The sequence below is a fragment of the Microcebus murinus genome, chromosome 8 (genome assembly GCF_040939455.1).
Source record: "Microcebus murinus isolate Inina chromosome 8, M.murinus_Inina_mat1.0, whole genome shotgun sequence".
Lineage (NCBI taxonomy): Eukaryota > Metazoa > Chordata > Mammalia > Primates > Cheirogaleidae > Microcebus > Microcebus murinus.
Genome location: NC_134111.1, coordinates 48709794 through 48725878, shown reverse-complemented (window position 1 = coordinate 48725878; position 16085 = coordinate 48709794). Strand labels below are relative to the sequence as shown.

The following is a 16085-nucleotide window of genomic DNA, read 5'->3' as shown; positions in this document are numbered from 1 at the left end:
GAAGGTCTTTTTTAAAAGCTAACCCATTTAAGAAAATACTGGACCAGGCACAGTGGCTCATGCCTGTAATTCTAGCACTTTGAGAGGCCAACGCAATAGGATCGCTTAAGGCCAGGAGTTCAAGACCAGCCTGGGCAATGCAGTAAGACCTCATCTCCACCAAAAATAGAAAAATTAGCCAGACATAGTAGTACATGCCTATAATAGTCCCAGCTACTTGCCAGGCTAAGGCAGGAGGATCTCTTAAACCCAGAAGTTCGAGGCTGCAGCTAGCTATGATCACACCACTGCACTCCAGCCTAGGTGAGAGAGTGAGACCCTGTCTCCAAAAGAAAAAGGAAACGAAATACTAAGTATATAATAGTAGAGACGATATTTAGATATGGCAAAAATCTAAAAAGTAGGCTAAAAATAATAATTTTAGAAACTACTACCTTAAGACTTTTCCTAGATTAAGTTTTTTCCTCCTCTCATTCTCTCTAGCAAAATTCTGAACATCTGAAAACATGGTAAGAAGCTTAAATTCCTCTCATACACATCCATCATAATTTCAACTTTCTAGCACAAGAAACTGTTAACCATTGTCCCTATTTTCATATAACAGGCTACTCATTTTCTTTCAGTACACACAAGAATTCACCTGCAGATAACTGATATTTGAAAGAGTATATTTATGTATATAAACATACCTTTGGGAGTATACATGCCTTGTTGCATAGAACCTCCAGGTTCGAAAACAGGAGCCTTAAAATCAGCTACAGCTGATAAAACGGATTCAAAACTGTAACTGCCTGGAATAATGCCACTTTTGGGATTGGGATTTTCTGGAATATGATGTATGTGTCAAGAAAATAACATTAATGGCAAAAAGCCAGTTTCACAAACTTTCCAAGGTACTCTAGTTTCTGATTTTGCTATAGAAACCACAGAAATAGTTCCAGGCACGTGGGAGCAGGGAGGAGGGGATTGGTAAATTCACACCTATGGGTGCAGTATGCACTTTCTGGGAGATGGGCATGCTTGTAGTTCTGACCTGGGCAGCACAAAGAATATATATGTAACCAAAGTGTTTATACAATATTCTGAAATTTAAAAAAAAAGAAACCATAGAAATAGTAGTTGGCTGTAATATATAAAGTTGGCCACAAGAGGGCTATATGATACAACAGTTTAATAATAACTTAATTATTTTTGATGTTTTAAAATATTTGTGACCTAGGAGCCTGCTAATAAATTGCATACTGTAGTAGTTCCCAGGTATATCTTCCCCCCAAAAAATTCATCAACTTTCATAAAATGAGGGGAAAATTTTTTAATTGATCTTCATTTTCATCATTTTGCAAATAATGTTCCTTTCTCTTAAAAAAAAATAACACACAGAAAGAGTACACTAAAAATTAGCCAAGATTTTTATGAGCAAAGATTATTTTTCTAAAAACAAAATTATATCCCCAAACAGACCAGATGCAGTAGCTCACACCTGTAATATCAGCACTTTGGGAGGCCAAAGTGGGAGGATCATTTGAGGCCAGGAGTTCAATACCAACTTGGGCAACAAAGTAAGACACCACCTCTACAAAAAAATTTTTTTAATTAGCTGAGTGTGGTGGCACACATCTGTAGTTCCAGCTACTCGGGAGGCTAAGGCAGGAGCATGACTTGAGCCCAGGAATTTGTGGCTGCAAGTGAGTTATGATCACATCACTTCACTCCAACCTGGGCAGTAGAGCAAGACCCTGTCTCTTAAAAAAAAAAATTAATACATCCCCTCCTTCCCAAAAAAGATACTAAACAAGTTTGAACAAAGAAGGAAAGCATCAAAGCACAAAGAGTCTCTCCCATTTGTTTTCACATTAAAGTATATAATTCTTTTTAAAATTCAAAGTTACAAAGAATGTTTTTGCTATATAATATCACTGAAATTCAGTATATAATGACTAAAATCATCAGACATTATCAAATTGATGCTGTTTATGAAAATCTTCAAAGTTGTCAAACAGGCATTCTAATAGTCAAAATTCTAATAACCAAAACTTTAGCTAATTCTTCCAAACAGTCATAAGACATACACATACTAAATTTCGTCATATATTTTCATCACAAAATAACATGATAAGTTGGGTGCGGTGGTACATGCCTGTAGTTCCAGCTACTCAGGAGGATCGTGTGAGCCCAGGAGTCTTAGGCCAGCCTGGGCAACAAGATGAGATCCTATCTATTAAAAAAACAACAAAACATGGCCGGGCGTGGTGGCTCATGCCTGTAATCCTAGCACTCTGGGAGGCCAAGGCAGGCAGATTGCTCGAGGTCAGGAGTTCGAAACCAGCCTGAGCAAGAGCGAGACCCCGCCTCTACTATAAATGCAAAGAAATTAATTGGCCAACTAATATATATATATATAAAATTAGCCGGGCATGGTGGCACATGCCTGTAGTCCCAGCTACTTGGGAGGCTGAGGCAAAAGGATTGCTTGAGCCCAGGAGTTTGAGGTTGCTGTGAGCTAGGCTGAAGCCACGGCACTCACTCTAGCCTGGGCAACAAAGCGAGACTCTGTCTCAAAAAAAACAACAACAACAACAACAACAACAAAACACCATGATAATCTTTGCCTAAAATTTCATTAACTATTAATAAAAATAAGGTACTCATTGTGTGCTGTCCTATACAAAGTACCACAAGTCCCTAGTTTGTAGATAGTAATCTACAAACTCAAACTTTCTTTAAGATTGAATTCTAACAAAAAATCCTTAGAATGTTTAAAATCCTTGTAATAACAATTATAAGGTATACCTTTAACTGTAAACCATGAATTCCAGCCTGGCTACATAAAGTAGACCTAGTAGCCTTTTACAAAATGTCCAGCATCCTTTCACTGATGCTGTCCTAGAAGGTTAGAACCTGGGGTGCTCAAAGCCACCCTGAAGTCTACCCTGAAGTTTAAGAAGAGCCCCCCCAGAGGTCATAATAGGAGGTAAAAAAAAACCTGTTACCAGCTCTGAACACATACTTGAGCAAACAACTAGAGTTCTTTTTCTATATTGTTTTTTGACTTCAAAAACATTTTGAATCAAAAAATTGATATACCTTTAATCCATAAAAATTGTTACTTTAGATCCTGCAACTAACAGAAAATTAAACTTATAAAAGGATATGAGGTCCAGCAATGAACTATGTGTCCTGTCATTCATACATAGCTGGGCTACCATCTCTGCCCTGAGAATCTCATCATCAGACATTCCTAAAATTATTAAAAACAGAATTAATAAATCTGTATATAAATTATCAAGAAACAACTTACCACACATTTTATTAAATTGTTTTACCAAATATGAGATGCTTCAAATTAAAGAGTAAAGCAATGCCTCAAATATAACTGCAGCTTAACTACTTTGCTATTTGCAGTTCCTTAAGCAAAGGATTTTTTAAAGATATTCTAAAAGATGTATCAATTGTATAACATATCAAGAGTTTGAAATAATGTTTAAATATATCCACATCCTTTCCTTTTTTCCAGAAACCAATTACTACCACAAGAGAGAAGGGAGGAAAGGGGGGAGTACAATTTACACTTAAATATTAGTATTAGTGGGTTTTACCTAAATGTAAACGAAGACTCAAAAGAATCACAAGAAATGTAAGAGCGCCTTCTAACATAGATCTTTCATGCTCTGCATCAAGTACTGTATTTTGATGTTGTGATGCCATTGTCAACAAATCCACTACCTTAAATCTAAGAGAAATATTTGAGACAGATTTTTAGAGATTAAAACAAAATTAACTTAAATCTCAAACACTTCCTATTACCTATCTTAACAGAATTATGCTTACCTTTCAAAGACAGATGAAATAAAATAATCTGGGTCAAGTCTAGAAGCACAAACCTTTAAAAGAAAACAAAATTCTTCAAGATTCAGTGTTCCTTTTTCTTCGACTAATCATGTTTTTTAATTTCTATATCTTATGATGCTTTGACACCTTGGGGTGGGGTGGGGGGTCTTACAGACACCATGAGAGAATGCCCCTGTCAGGGCCAGCTAATTCCTAAACATAGTAAACAACTTGAGAACATGCCTCTCATGCAAGCCAACCACTCTGTTTATCTAATTCTCACACATCAGCCTGCCCTATGTCCCTGCCCTAATTTAACCGAGGGCCAAGGACCACAAAGCTAGATATAACCCCTACACAACAAAGCCTGTCAGAATTATCAAACTAGCCAAAACTGCCTTGCTCTGCCTTTCCTGCAGAAACTCCAATAAAGGCTTTTGCATAGGCTCTCCCTTCATTCCCTTCTGCCTTCTGACCAAAACGTGGTGCTTCCCTTGTGGCCCTGTGTGGAATGGCATATCCTCCTTCTCTTAGGGATTAAGGAATAAATTCTTCTTTCAATGGTACTGGCCTTTCCATGCCATTCAGTTGCTTCTATAAATTAAAATCCCATGGGTACAAATGAGACACTTCCAAAATACAACATTTGCATTATCAAGTTAGCTTACCTGTAATAGGTAAATGTCAGGATCAATCATGGAATTACAGAAATGAGACTGAACGTAAGTCATGGCTTGCCCTTTGATTTGCAGACCATTTCTTACCCACATATTACTGTGGATTTCAGCAAGACTTGCCTAATAAAATGAAAAGTAAGTAAACTGAACAAAGTATAAATCATTTAAATTCAATATTTATAAAATTATATATTAAACAACCATTTCAAAATATTTTATGATTAATCATAGTATGAGCCTGACAATCTGTCCAATGTTAAAGACATTCGATTCAAATATATACTTTTAAAAATATTTTTAAAATAATGGTTATGCTGTTTTTATACAGCCACCTTTTTAGAGTTTACACATGAGTTAGTTTTCCATGATAGCCTCTAGATACATTTATAATAATTCTTACTAAAATCTTTCATGAGGAGTCAATGCTTATGTTTCACTGTATTTCTCCCTCAAAAAAAAAAAAAAAAAAAAATCCCATGAAACACACAAACAAAAAAAAAAAACCCTTAACCTACATAATGCTTAAAGAAACACACTGGAATATGCACAAAATAAAGACAATTGTTCAAAGCCAATGAATACAATCCACATCTTTAATGAACCCTAACCCAATCTTCAATCTAAGCTACTCATTTTCTAAGTAATTGGAGGTAAGAAAGGGTCAGATTAGAAAAAATTTTCTTGCTACATTATTAGTATTTAATTGTTCATGTATTTATGTTCAGTATCAACTAAAACTAAGTAGTCATAACTTTACTTGTTCCCAATCCCCAGAGTTAAAGTCCAGTAATAATTAACAAATCTAAAACTATCAGGAAAAACAAATTGAAACACAAGTCCTTCTAATGTATATAAAAGGTTGGCCTGCAAAATTATAGTGTCAGAACAAAAAGAAACCACAGGGCTTATATAAGCTAATTCTTCTCTCTTCTTTCTCCTCTTACTTTATAGATGAAGAAACTGAGAACCAAAGAGATGAATCACCCTAAACCATGTGGAAAATAAAATAGTGGTAGCACCAAAACTAAAACCTATTGGGTCTCTTGACTCGCAAAATAGTATTACAGTATATTAAAACTCCCCCATGAAACAGATGTTTGGTATGTTAAAAAAAAAAAAAAACTCCCCCATAAGCAAATATAATGAAAATTCCTGGGAAAATTAAAACTAAATCTCATAGAACAAAAAAATACCTAAATATAATCTGGCAAAAATACAAGAACTCAATTTTTTTTAAAAAAGGAGATTTTCAAACATTTAGGCTAAAACATTAATAACAATGATAAAAAAACAAAGGAAGAATCTTTAACCAAGGAATCCAATTCGAAACTTTTTAAAAGCCTGAATACATACTTGAATTTGGAGTGGGTGAATCATTAGTTTCATTAACATTTCTTGATCTGGTAAAACAGAATCCAAATCTAGTTCTTGACATTTCACAGCCTAAAAATTATGATAAAAAAGTTACTAATTAAATACTTATTTCCCAAAATAATAATACAAAAAAATGGAACAGGATTATTTCACGACGTCTCACCTTACTCAAAAACATAGCATAGTAACGATGTAGTGGCAGATGAAAAGTGACTTGGTTAGGTGCTGGCTGGAATAAACAAACAAAATTCACAAGTCAAAGAATGTTTTACAGAAGTTCTAAGATGGTTTTAAAATGTTCAAACCTCACTCTCACCTGGATTTTTTCCTATATTTTTTAATCAAAACTTAACATTTTAGAAGATATACCTTAAAAACAAATCACTATAGTTAAAATTATTCCATTTTAAACATCTAAGTACAAGTTCCTTGAAGGCAATTGTATACTACTCATCTTTGAATCCTCTGAAGTACCTACCACAGATTAGTATTTCCTAAACGTAATTAAGGCTAAAGCAAATAAGCACCATAGAAACAAGGAATAAAATAGATTTCCAAACACAGTAGATGATTTGGGACTTTTCAAATACATGTATATCAAACATGATAGTAATAAGTATAATAATCACAACTTACATTCACTGAGCACTAATTATGTGCCAGTGACCATGCTAACCACTTTATTCACATTACCTCATTTAATCCTCAGAAGAACACTATGGTATAGAATGGGTATATTCTCATTCTACAAATAGAGAAATTCAAGTTTAGAAAATTTAAGAAACTTCCTAAAGTTCCAAAGTAGTGAATGAGGAGCTAGTCTGGACTTCACTGTTATATTCACAGTGATAAGATGACTCTGACCACAAACTTAAACAGAGATACAGATGCAGGGCATCCTTACACTCCTTCACTAGCTAGGTGAGATGCTTACCATATCAGTGCCAAACACACTAGCCTCTATAACAAAACTTAGTACTATATGTCAATGACCTTAGGTAGGCATCCTTGTGAATATTACAAAAATTGTATTTTAAACCTGTGAGTCCCACGGATCACAATATCACTATAGGACAAAAGCATATCATAGTTGTCCTTCTTAAACAAACAAGAAAAATCAAAACCTAAAAAGGTATTATTTGTTTTTGATGCTTTTTATAAGTTTTTAGTAAATATTCTGTTAAAAATTTTTATCCAGAACATTTAGATAATTATGCTAATGTGATATTATAGAGAGTATAAGGAGTCAAAATATGTCACCACCTGTGATACAATTACTTTTTTCAAAACCAATATAAATATATTGGTTTTGAATATATAACATCCTTCTGAACATGTAAAAGCTATAAAAAAAAGTTTTCTAATAAGTAAAAGTTTGCCATCCACAAAAAGGAAATTCTGACACATACAACAATATGAATGGACCCTGAGGATCTTATCCTAAGTGAAAAAAGCCAGTCCCAAAAAGACAATTACTGTATGATTCACTTTTATGAGCTATCTAGAGCAGTCAAATTCATAGAGACAGAAAGTAGAAGGATGGTTGCCAGAAGCTGGGGGACAGGGAAATGGGGAATAGCTACTTAATGTGTACAGAGTTTCAGTTTTGCAAGACTGAAAAGTTATGGAGATTTGCTGCACAACAAGAATATACTTAACATTATTGAATTATATACACTTAAAAATGGTTAAGCTAGTAAATTTTATGTTTTATATATATTTTACAATTAAAAATACGATTTTAAAAAATTTGTCCTCCATTACCATAATCATTTTATTAACATATTCTACCCTAACCAGCTAAGTCAGAATCTCCCTCAATCTCCTTTGAAAACATGAAGCACAGTGGTTAAGAACAGATATTTAAGAGCTAGACTGCATGAGTTCAAATCCTGGCTCTACCATCCTATATCTGTAAAACCATGGGCAAGTTACTTAACCACTCTGTGCCTAAGTTGTCTGACCTGCAAAGCAGGGTTACTAAAACAGTAGAATGGCTATGAGGAAAAAGTAAAATAACACAATACCCAATACATATTGCTATTAACTACTAAGCCATGGACTCTACCTTATGTTTCAGGTCTTTAGCATATCATGAACTCACATATTCTTCTGTAGTGCTAAATTCCATACTCCCTCCTTGTCTACTGTCACAGATTGGCCACTTGAAAAACTCTTCTTCTTCCACTCCTTCTATATATACTAGTGGTCACTGGATTCTATTCTCTGCTCCCTATACTTTTCATTATAGGTGATTTTATCCAGATTCACATCTTCAACTGCTAACTCTACCCAGTTAATTCTCAAACCTCAGTAGAAATCTCACTCCTACACTCCAAATCTTATATTAACATATCTACTGAATTGAACTGCTGCTAGGATAGGAAAAAAAAAGTGTCTACTGAACAACAGTTAATATCCCATAGGAACCACAAATATAGTGTGTCCAAATCAAACTCAGCATCATAAAACTTAATATTTATTCTCCAGATACCCAGTAATTTAAATATGGAATGTAGACTCCTTCCTTCTTACAAACCTCCTACATCTGATGAGGCACCAAACTAAGTTTATTTAATTTTTTAAGCATCTCTGAAATCTTCTTTCTTCTCTCTTTCTACACTGCACCTAACTAGCCTTAGCTCAGGCCCTCAATATTTAGTGCCTAGATTTTACTTCTAGCCCCTGCTTCTACTATTATCCTCTGTAAGACAACTTTTGTGGTGTGTGCCTAGCTCATAACCCTCCCATCTTCTCAAAACATGTCCCCCTCTACTCCTTGTCACACAGGGATTAAGGCCAGACAGTCAAGTTTATAGTAGCCAAATCTGACTAGAATCAGGGCAGGGGGCACCTAATCCAACCTAAAGCAATGAGTTTGCCTCTCTCTTAAAAATATGGAGCTGGGATTCAGAGACATTCCCCATCTTAGAGTATGCCTGAAATAGTAAAATTGTAAGAAGATAATATTTCATCATATTGGCAAAGTAGTACAGAAAGAGAAGGAAAGGTGAGCAGACACACGGGGCAAAGCAAAGGCAAGAGACAGAAGTTCCTATTCAGCTTTCCAGTCCATTCCTGAGGTCCAGGTACCGTAAGATCCCTGAGACACCCCTATATATTCATAATAAAGTACCCCTCCATTAACTTATGCTGCTTTAAATTATCTTCCCCCTTGCGATCAAAAGAACTAACACATCATCTCATTATTTAAACTTCTAAATGCTGCCAGAGGGGGTATTACTAAAACATTAACTTAATCTTGAACTTCCTCCACTCAAAATCTTTTAATGACTTCCTATGGTTTTAGCCTCTTGATAACTTCACAACTCCTAAGAAGACAGGACTTACCTTTCCAGCCTCATCTCTTGTCATATAAATTCATGCACCATAGGTAACACCCCTAAACCACCAAGCCTCTGTGCCTATGCTATTTTTTCTGTTTCAAATGCTATCCATCCCTTCTCCCACTGGATTAATATATCTTTAAGACTTTGCTTAACTGACACTTTTACTAGGAGGCTTTTCCTGAGATCTTCAGGCTAAATTAGGTGTTCCCTTCTAGTCTCTCCCACAGCACCTGGTCACAACTTTACAGAAGACTGGACTCAAATTAACCATTTACTTGTCTTCCACTTCTTAAGTTGGGGATAGTTTCATCATTGTATCCTCAGTGTTTAAAACACAATAAACATTCAATAAATATTTGCTGGATGAATGCATGTTCTACCTTCCTCTTATCAGAGGACCCTAGTTAAACCACTCTGCTACATATTCACAATCATTGCCCTACATGATATTCTTGTATTAAAGAATTCTTAAATGGCCTCCCTTACAAGAAAATTTATTCCATCTCCTGCTTTTGTATGATTGCTTGATTTGGCTTAATTCAATTCAAAATATAGTATTTGCTTAATTTAAACTAGATTATTATAGTAACTTCTGATATCCACCCACAAGGATGGAAGAAGAACTAATATTTATCATACATATAATATGTGCCTCTTAGTCAATCCTCACTGGTTAATATTATCATCTTCAATAGATGAGGAAACAGGCTCAGGGATGTTAAAAAATGAAAAACATATAAAAAATAAAATTTAAAAAAATCTCCCCAAGGTCACATAGCTAGTTGGATCATGGCAGAGCCCAATTTACACTCCAATCCACCTAGCTCTAAAGCTCTTTCCACTGGCAATAATCAGGATAGTTGAAACACTACCAGGCAAGAAATTGAGAGATGTGGGCTCTAGACCCAAAACTACCAGTAATTTGCTACATAACGACAGGAAAGTAATTTAATATCTCTATATTTCCACTTCAAAACTACAAAAGGGGGGGATAATAAAACACTTTTAAACTCTGTATAAAAACATAACATATTGCTTGATTCCTTAAGTTCTATACTTATTTTCTTGTCTTTTAAAATTCAATTTAAATTCTTTATGTATTCTATAATGTCTTTATTTATATATATGCATATATGTATATTCTATATCTTCCTAGAAATATTTCTGAGTGAAAAACATATATACAACATCCTTGAGTTCAGCTGTTCCATATATCATACATGATTCTAACTGTACTTTACTCATTAATTTCATGTCATTTACAACATCATTCTCTGTGTACAATATAATTTTCTCCCACTTCAATCTTCTTGTTGTCTTAGTGTTGCTACGATTTAAAAAATAATTCCCAAAGTTTCAAATACCAATTAGAACTGGGTTGAGAAAAGTTCCAGCTAAGGGACTAATCTTGGATGGGTGAAGGAGGAGTAAGGCAGGTTGAAAATAGGACAGAGCTCTGTGGAGGCTGTAGAATATTTTCTCTGAAGACTGACTCATTGCCATTTATAGAAATGAAGTTTAAACTTAAAGACCAATAATCAGACGAGGCTAAGAATCAAGGTGAAGGCAAAATCAGAATACAAAGGAACAAAATCCAGGTTGAAGACTAAGAGCAGGCATAAATGTTGGGGGAGGGGTGAAGATAAATTAATTTGGGGCAGGAAGGATTAAAGATAACAGAGGGCTCTATCCTTACTGAATGATTTATTGCTAAAGTCAGTGGGAGGTTAAGAGAGGGGGCAGGGGAAAACAAGCATCTAAAGGGGAGGAACCTGAGAGGACTGTCAGAGCCCAGACTGAGGAGGGCAACCGTGCAGGGCATGACGGGGTTGGGAGGGGGATTGAGATGTCAGAGGTTGCTCAGGTGTAACTTAGAATAGGGAATGTAGCCTGGCATAGGCAGTCAAACTTGAGCAGAGTCAAAAGTGCATTCACACAGCAGGGCAGCCCAATGTAGTGTGTCAGAGCCAATCTGGGTGAGGAAGGCCTCCACATGGGGACTGACCTGGCATGGAGAATCAGAGCCTGAATGAGGTAAAGAGGGCAATGACACAGGGGGCCACCCTGGAATAGAGAATCAAAATTCAAGCAGGGTGAGGGGATTAACCACATGTGCAAAGAGATCAACATGAGGCGTGAAAAGAGCTAAGCAGGATGACATGAGCATCCAAAAAGAGGAAAAGTGTGGTGTGGGAGTTCAAAGCACAAATAAGATGATAAGGGCTTCTTTACAGAAGAGCAGTTCAAGGAGGGAAGTCAGAGCTCCAGCTGGAAGAGGAAGGTGTCTACATATGAGGGAGGAGGAAAACAGGATAAGGGCTCGGAGTCAAAGCAGGGAGAAGAGGACATCCATGCAGGGGAAAGAAACAACAGAGATGACAGATTGGTTACAAATAAATATATATAAATATAAAATATAAATTTTTTTGCTGAGTAAATATATTAAGAATGATGAAAGTCACTTTTCTCACTGTTGAAGAAAACTAGAATAAGTCCTATGGTGTTATCCTGGAATTAAACGTATCAGTTTGAACTTACAGCTATTTGGAGACAGAAAAATAAATACAGCAATATGTTTATACATATACATACTCCAAACCTCTGTTCACTATTAGGGCATGGGACTGGTGATACCCCAACAGCAATGCACACCTAGTACCCAGATCCTTCTAAATACTGTTCTACACTAGAAGTGACCAAGGAACCTTAAAGAAATGACTGATTCCAGGAATGGAACAGGGAAACGATAAGGTGAGCCTGAAACATCCTGTTGGGCCAGAAAGCATAGAAGTACTCACGGAATGATGGGACAAGCAAAAGGACACAGAAATCAGCTTGAAAGGGCTTTCACTGGGCAAATCTGAAACAATTTGAGCATCAAATAATAATGGTAATGGCTTATCACCCATTGAATAAAATAGAAACTATGAATCCCTGCAGATAAAAATAAATGAATGCTGTAATCCCAGCACTTTGGGAGGCTGAGGTGGAAGGATCACTTGAGGCCAAGAATTCAAGACCAGCCTGGTCAACATAGCAAGACCTCATCTCTACAAACAAGAAAAAGAAAAATTAGCTGGGCCTGGTGTCACACGCCTATAGTCCCAGATACTTAGGAGAGAGGATGAGACAGGAGGATCACTGAAGCCCAGGAGCTATTATCACACCACTGCAGCCAGAGTGGCAGAACAAGACCCTGTCTCAAAAATTAAATGAATAGAATAGAATATTGGATAAGAAAACGGACATATTTGCATAACTTCAAAGTACATCCTCACAAAATACTTTATTAATTATAATCAGAAAAAGGGTAACTTTGTGGTGAAGAAGCCTAGCAAGCACCACCCTAATCAAGTGATCAAAGGGAACATCATTAATAAACACAAATCACAAACCACCAGATAGGCTGCAATGAAAAGACTATATCACTTCTGTAATATTCCTGATAAAGATACCTAATCTGAACCAAATCATGAGACAAATCCAAATTGAGGGAAATTCTATAAAATAACTGATCTGTACTCTTCAAAATGTCACTATCCTAAAAAGCAAAATAAAGACTGAGAAGTTGTTCTAGAAGGAAACTAGATACATGATAACAAAATGCAACATGTGATTCTGAACCAGATCCTTTTTCTATAAAGGATATGATTGGATGACTGGCAAAACATAAATGAGTTCTAAAGATTAGATGGAAATAATATATTAATGATTTTTATAGCTATATTCAGATTATAGTAGAGAATGTCCTTGTTTGTAGGAAAAACACACTGAAGTATGTGGGGGTTATGGAGCAACAACTTAATTCTCAAATGGTTCAAGAAAAGAAAGTTCTTTATACATGCAACTTTTCAATAAATTTGTGACTGTGACAAAATTAAAAAAACAAAGAGAGAAAAGGCAAGAGCTAAAATTTGCGTCCACTACACACACAGACATACAGTCACACACATACACAAACACACACACACACAGAGTAAGAGTTCTACATGCCTAGGGTTCAGAAGATGAAGGGGTGGGGTCAAGTTGTTTAAATCATGGTCTTCCTATTGCATATAGCATACTCTGACCCTACTTCATAAGAGGAATATAAGGAGCTTCTGATGGTAAACTTGGCTGACTAATAAAAGCAACCACTTGTCCAATTCATACATAGCAAGTCCTGTGCCAACTCTTCTAAGTGCATTATTAATAACGATCACCTTTGTTCAAGCCCATCTTTTCCTATATACTCTGAAAAAGACAACAATGTCTAATTAATAAAGTTGTGATACCCTTTCCATTGATCTCCCCTATTCTAGTCACATTTGCATTGTCACTTATAAATATTCAACTGAAACTAATTTTCACTTCTGAGAAATAATGAGAGGTACACACTTAAGAGAAAAAGAAATTATGACACTCTTCTCTAGAAAATAGTACTCTAGAATCTCTTAAATGTCCAAAGAATGGATCTCCCCTTTCAACTTCTCTTTTTTTAAAGCCTAATAATATTTTGTTCATTCTGACATCTTTCTATAGCCACAAAAAGATTTTTGTTATTTTTAGCATTAAATAGGATCTAAACCTTTTCTTAAATGTGTTTCCATGTATCAAAAATATACATACCTCATCTACAAAGTTAATAGCATCAAACCAGTCTTGAAGCGCTTCAAGGCAATATCTAACAACATTTCGGGTATATTCTTGAGTCTCCTAAAATAATAAATTCTGTAAGTTTTATAGTATATAAACATGTATATTTTCAACATCAAATTACTTATAATACATAATAATAATTATATGTATTATATATGATGGTAAAATGATTTCAAGATAACCCCACTATATTTACCATTTCAAAAAATCATCCCTTCATAAACAACCAGTGACAAGTATAAAAAATAAAGAAGACAATAACAGAACATACTTCCTTTTATATATTTCTAAAAACAAACAAAAGTTGAAATAGATTTTAGGTAGATTTAAATCAAGTTCCATTTCAAAAGATTCCCAAAATATAAATCCCTAATGTTATAGTTTAATAGGTACAGAGTTTCTTTGAGGCTGACAAAAAAGTACTAGAAAAGGATAGTAGAGATGGTTGTACAACATTGTGAATGTACTTAATGTCATTGAATTGTACGCCTAAAAATGGTTAAAGTGGTAAATTTTACATTATGTATATTTTACACAGCAAAATAGGGAGGGCAGAACACGAGTACTGTAAGTACCCTGTGGATATCTTGGCTTACAATGGCATTCAGAAGAAGAAAAAATTATGTACCAAAAGGAGATCTACATAAATAACCAGATCTGTTAGAAATTTGAACCTGTTAAGACTGTAACGAAGTTGTGAGTCATCTGCATTTAGAGAACAACTGAACTCATGGGAGAAAATGTAAATCTGCTCAGAAAAATATATACACTTAAAGGTAGATGGAAGACAGCCCCATAATAACCTATGAGGAAGAACAGGCTTTGCTGTCCCATTTTCCTTTTTTTTTTTCCCCAAGAATAAGAAGTTCCAACAGTTTTAAACGAGTTGACCAAGTAACCCAAGTAGAAAGAGGAAAAGCCAAGACTAGAACCCAGGGCTTCAAAATATTTCCACTATAAAATCTTGTCCAGCATGCCTACTGCCACAGGCTGGACTTCTTAGGGTTCATATATCAAAATCTTAGTCAAGTCCTTAGTTTAATAGGGTCAGGGGATTCCACTTTTCTGGACTGTGCAATGTTTCTGGATACCCATCAAACCAATGCTTACATTATATTATCATACATTTCAAAAACCACAAGTTTTGTGAAATTTATACAGATTTTGTGCTGAGAATCTTAAATGCGTAAATTTTGTTGAACACTATCCTACACTTTGAAAGATAAAAAGCATTAAGCAACCGATAATCAGTAAAATGAAATCATTAAAGATGAATATGGAGACTTATTACCTTTTTAGAACTTATAATAGTTCCAAAGACTATTCACAATAGGGGCAGGCTAGGAAGATCTGATAATATAAATTAATTCCAACCTGCCTAAGAATAAAAATTACTGTTTCTGGTCAGTTTTTCACAAAGCTGAATTCAACTTGAAACAGAATTAACCCCTGGATGTTATATATAAGTAAACAAACCAATGTTTTCATAAATCTTTTTCTTTAATAATTATTTTAAAATAAATATAATAACTAACAAAAATATTTCCAACATACCCTAACTTTACAATGTGATAAGAGCCCCCACATTGGCTGTGCACAGGCCTCAAGTTCAGCAGCAAAGGCAGCATAGTAGGTCTGAGACTCAAACTCCACATGTTCATTTAGTTCTCGCTTATTTAAGTTCATACCTTGCAAAAATTAAAGCAAATATAAACCTTGTCAAATGGAAGCAAGTATTCAGATTAAAAATCAAGCAAAACATTTCCCAGTCCAAACACTTTTTATGCACATACATGGCATGAATGACTTAATATAGAAATAAGTAGATCATTTTAAATGAAATAATCTAGTCATTTTTTATAAACTAGAAACACTTTGTGAATTGTCTCTTATACAACAAATTTAATATCTTTAAATAAAAAAGTCAAAACAATTTTAATTGATATGAGTTGAAATTTTTATAAAGTGTTATAAATCTTTCATGGAGAATAGATTTCACATTTCTAGATTAATGGTTTAAAGTGATTAAAAAACTACACTTCTGTTTTCTTTTTTAATAATTTGACATTTTTCCTAACTCTCTCACATTTTCATGAACAATTTATTAAAGTACTTACAAATAATAATTAATTAAAATAATGAGACATTTCATATATAGCCTGAATGATGTGCTATTATATTTTAATCAGCATTTAACAGTTTAGCAATACGCATGTTG

At 34.8% G+C, this 16085-nt stretch overlaps 1 protein-coding gene across 4 annotated transcripts in view; it reads right to left on the bottom strand.

Moving 5' to 3' along the window:
• UBR3 (ubiquitin protein ligase E3 component n-recognin 3) overlaps window positions 1–16085 on the bottom strand; it is a 192554-nt gene that overhangs the window by 108991 nt on the left and 67478 nt on the right. For all 4 annotated transcript variants that reach the window (XM_020288393.2, XM_020288395.2, XM_020288397.2 and 1 more), the window contains exons 10-18: window positions 15422–15555; window positions 13838–13924; window positions 6043–6108; window positions 5859–5948; window positions 4497–4625; window positions 3829–3881; window positions 3597–3730; window positions 3153–3238; window positions 690–831 (exon numbers count right to left, since the gene is read on the bottom strand). In XM_020288393.2, the coding sequence (XP_020143982.1) occupies window positions 690–831; window positions 3153–3238; window positions 3597–3730; window positions 3829–3881; window positions 4497–4625; window positions 5859–5948; window positions 6043–6108; window positions 13838–13924; window positions 15422–15555 (921 nt within the window). The remainder of the gene's footprint in view (window positions 1–689; window positions 832–3152; window positions 3239–3596; window positions 3731–3828; window positions 3882–4496; window positions 4626–5858; window positions 5949–6042; window positions 6109–13837; window positions 13925–15421; window positions 15556–16085) is intronic.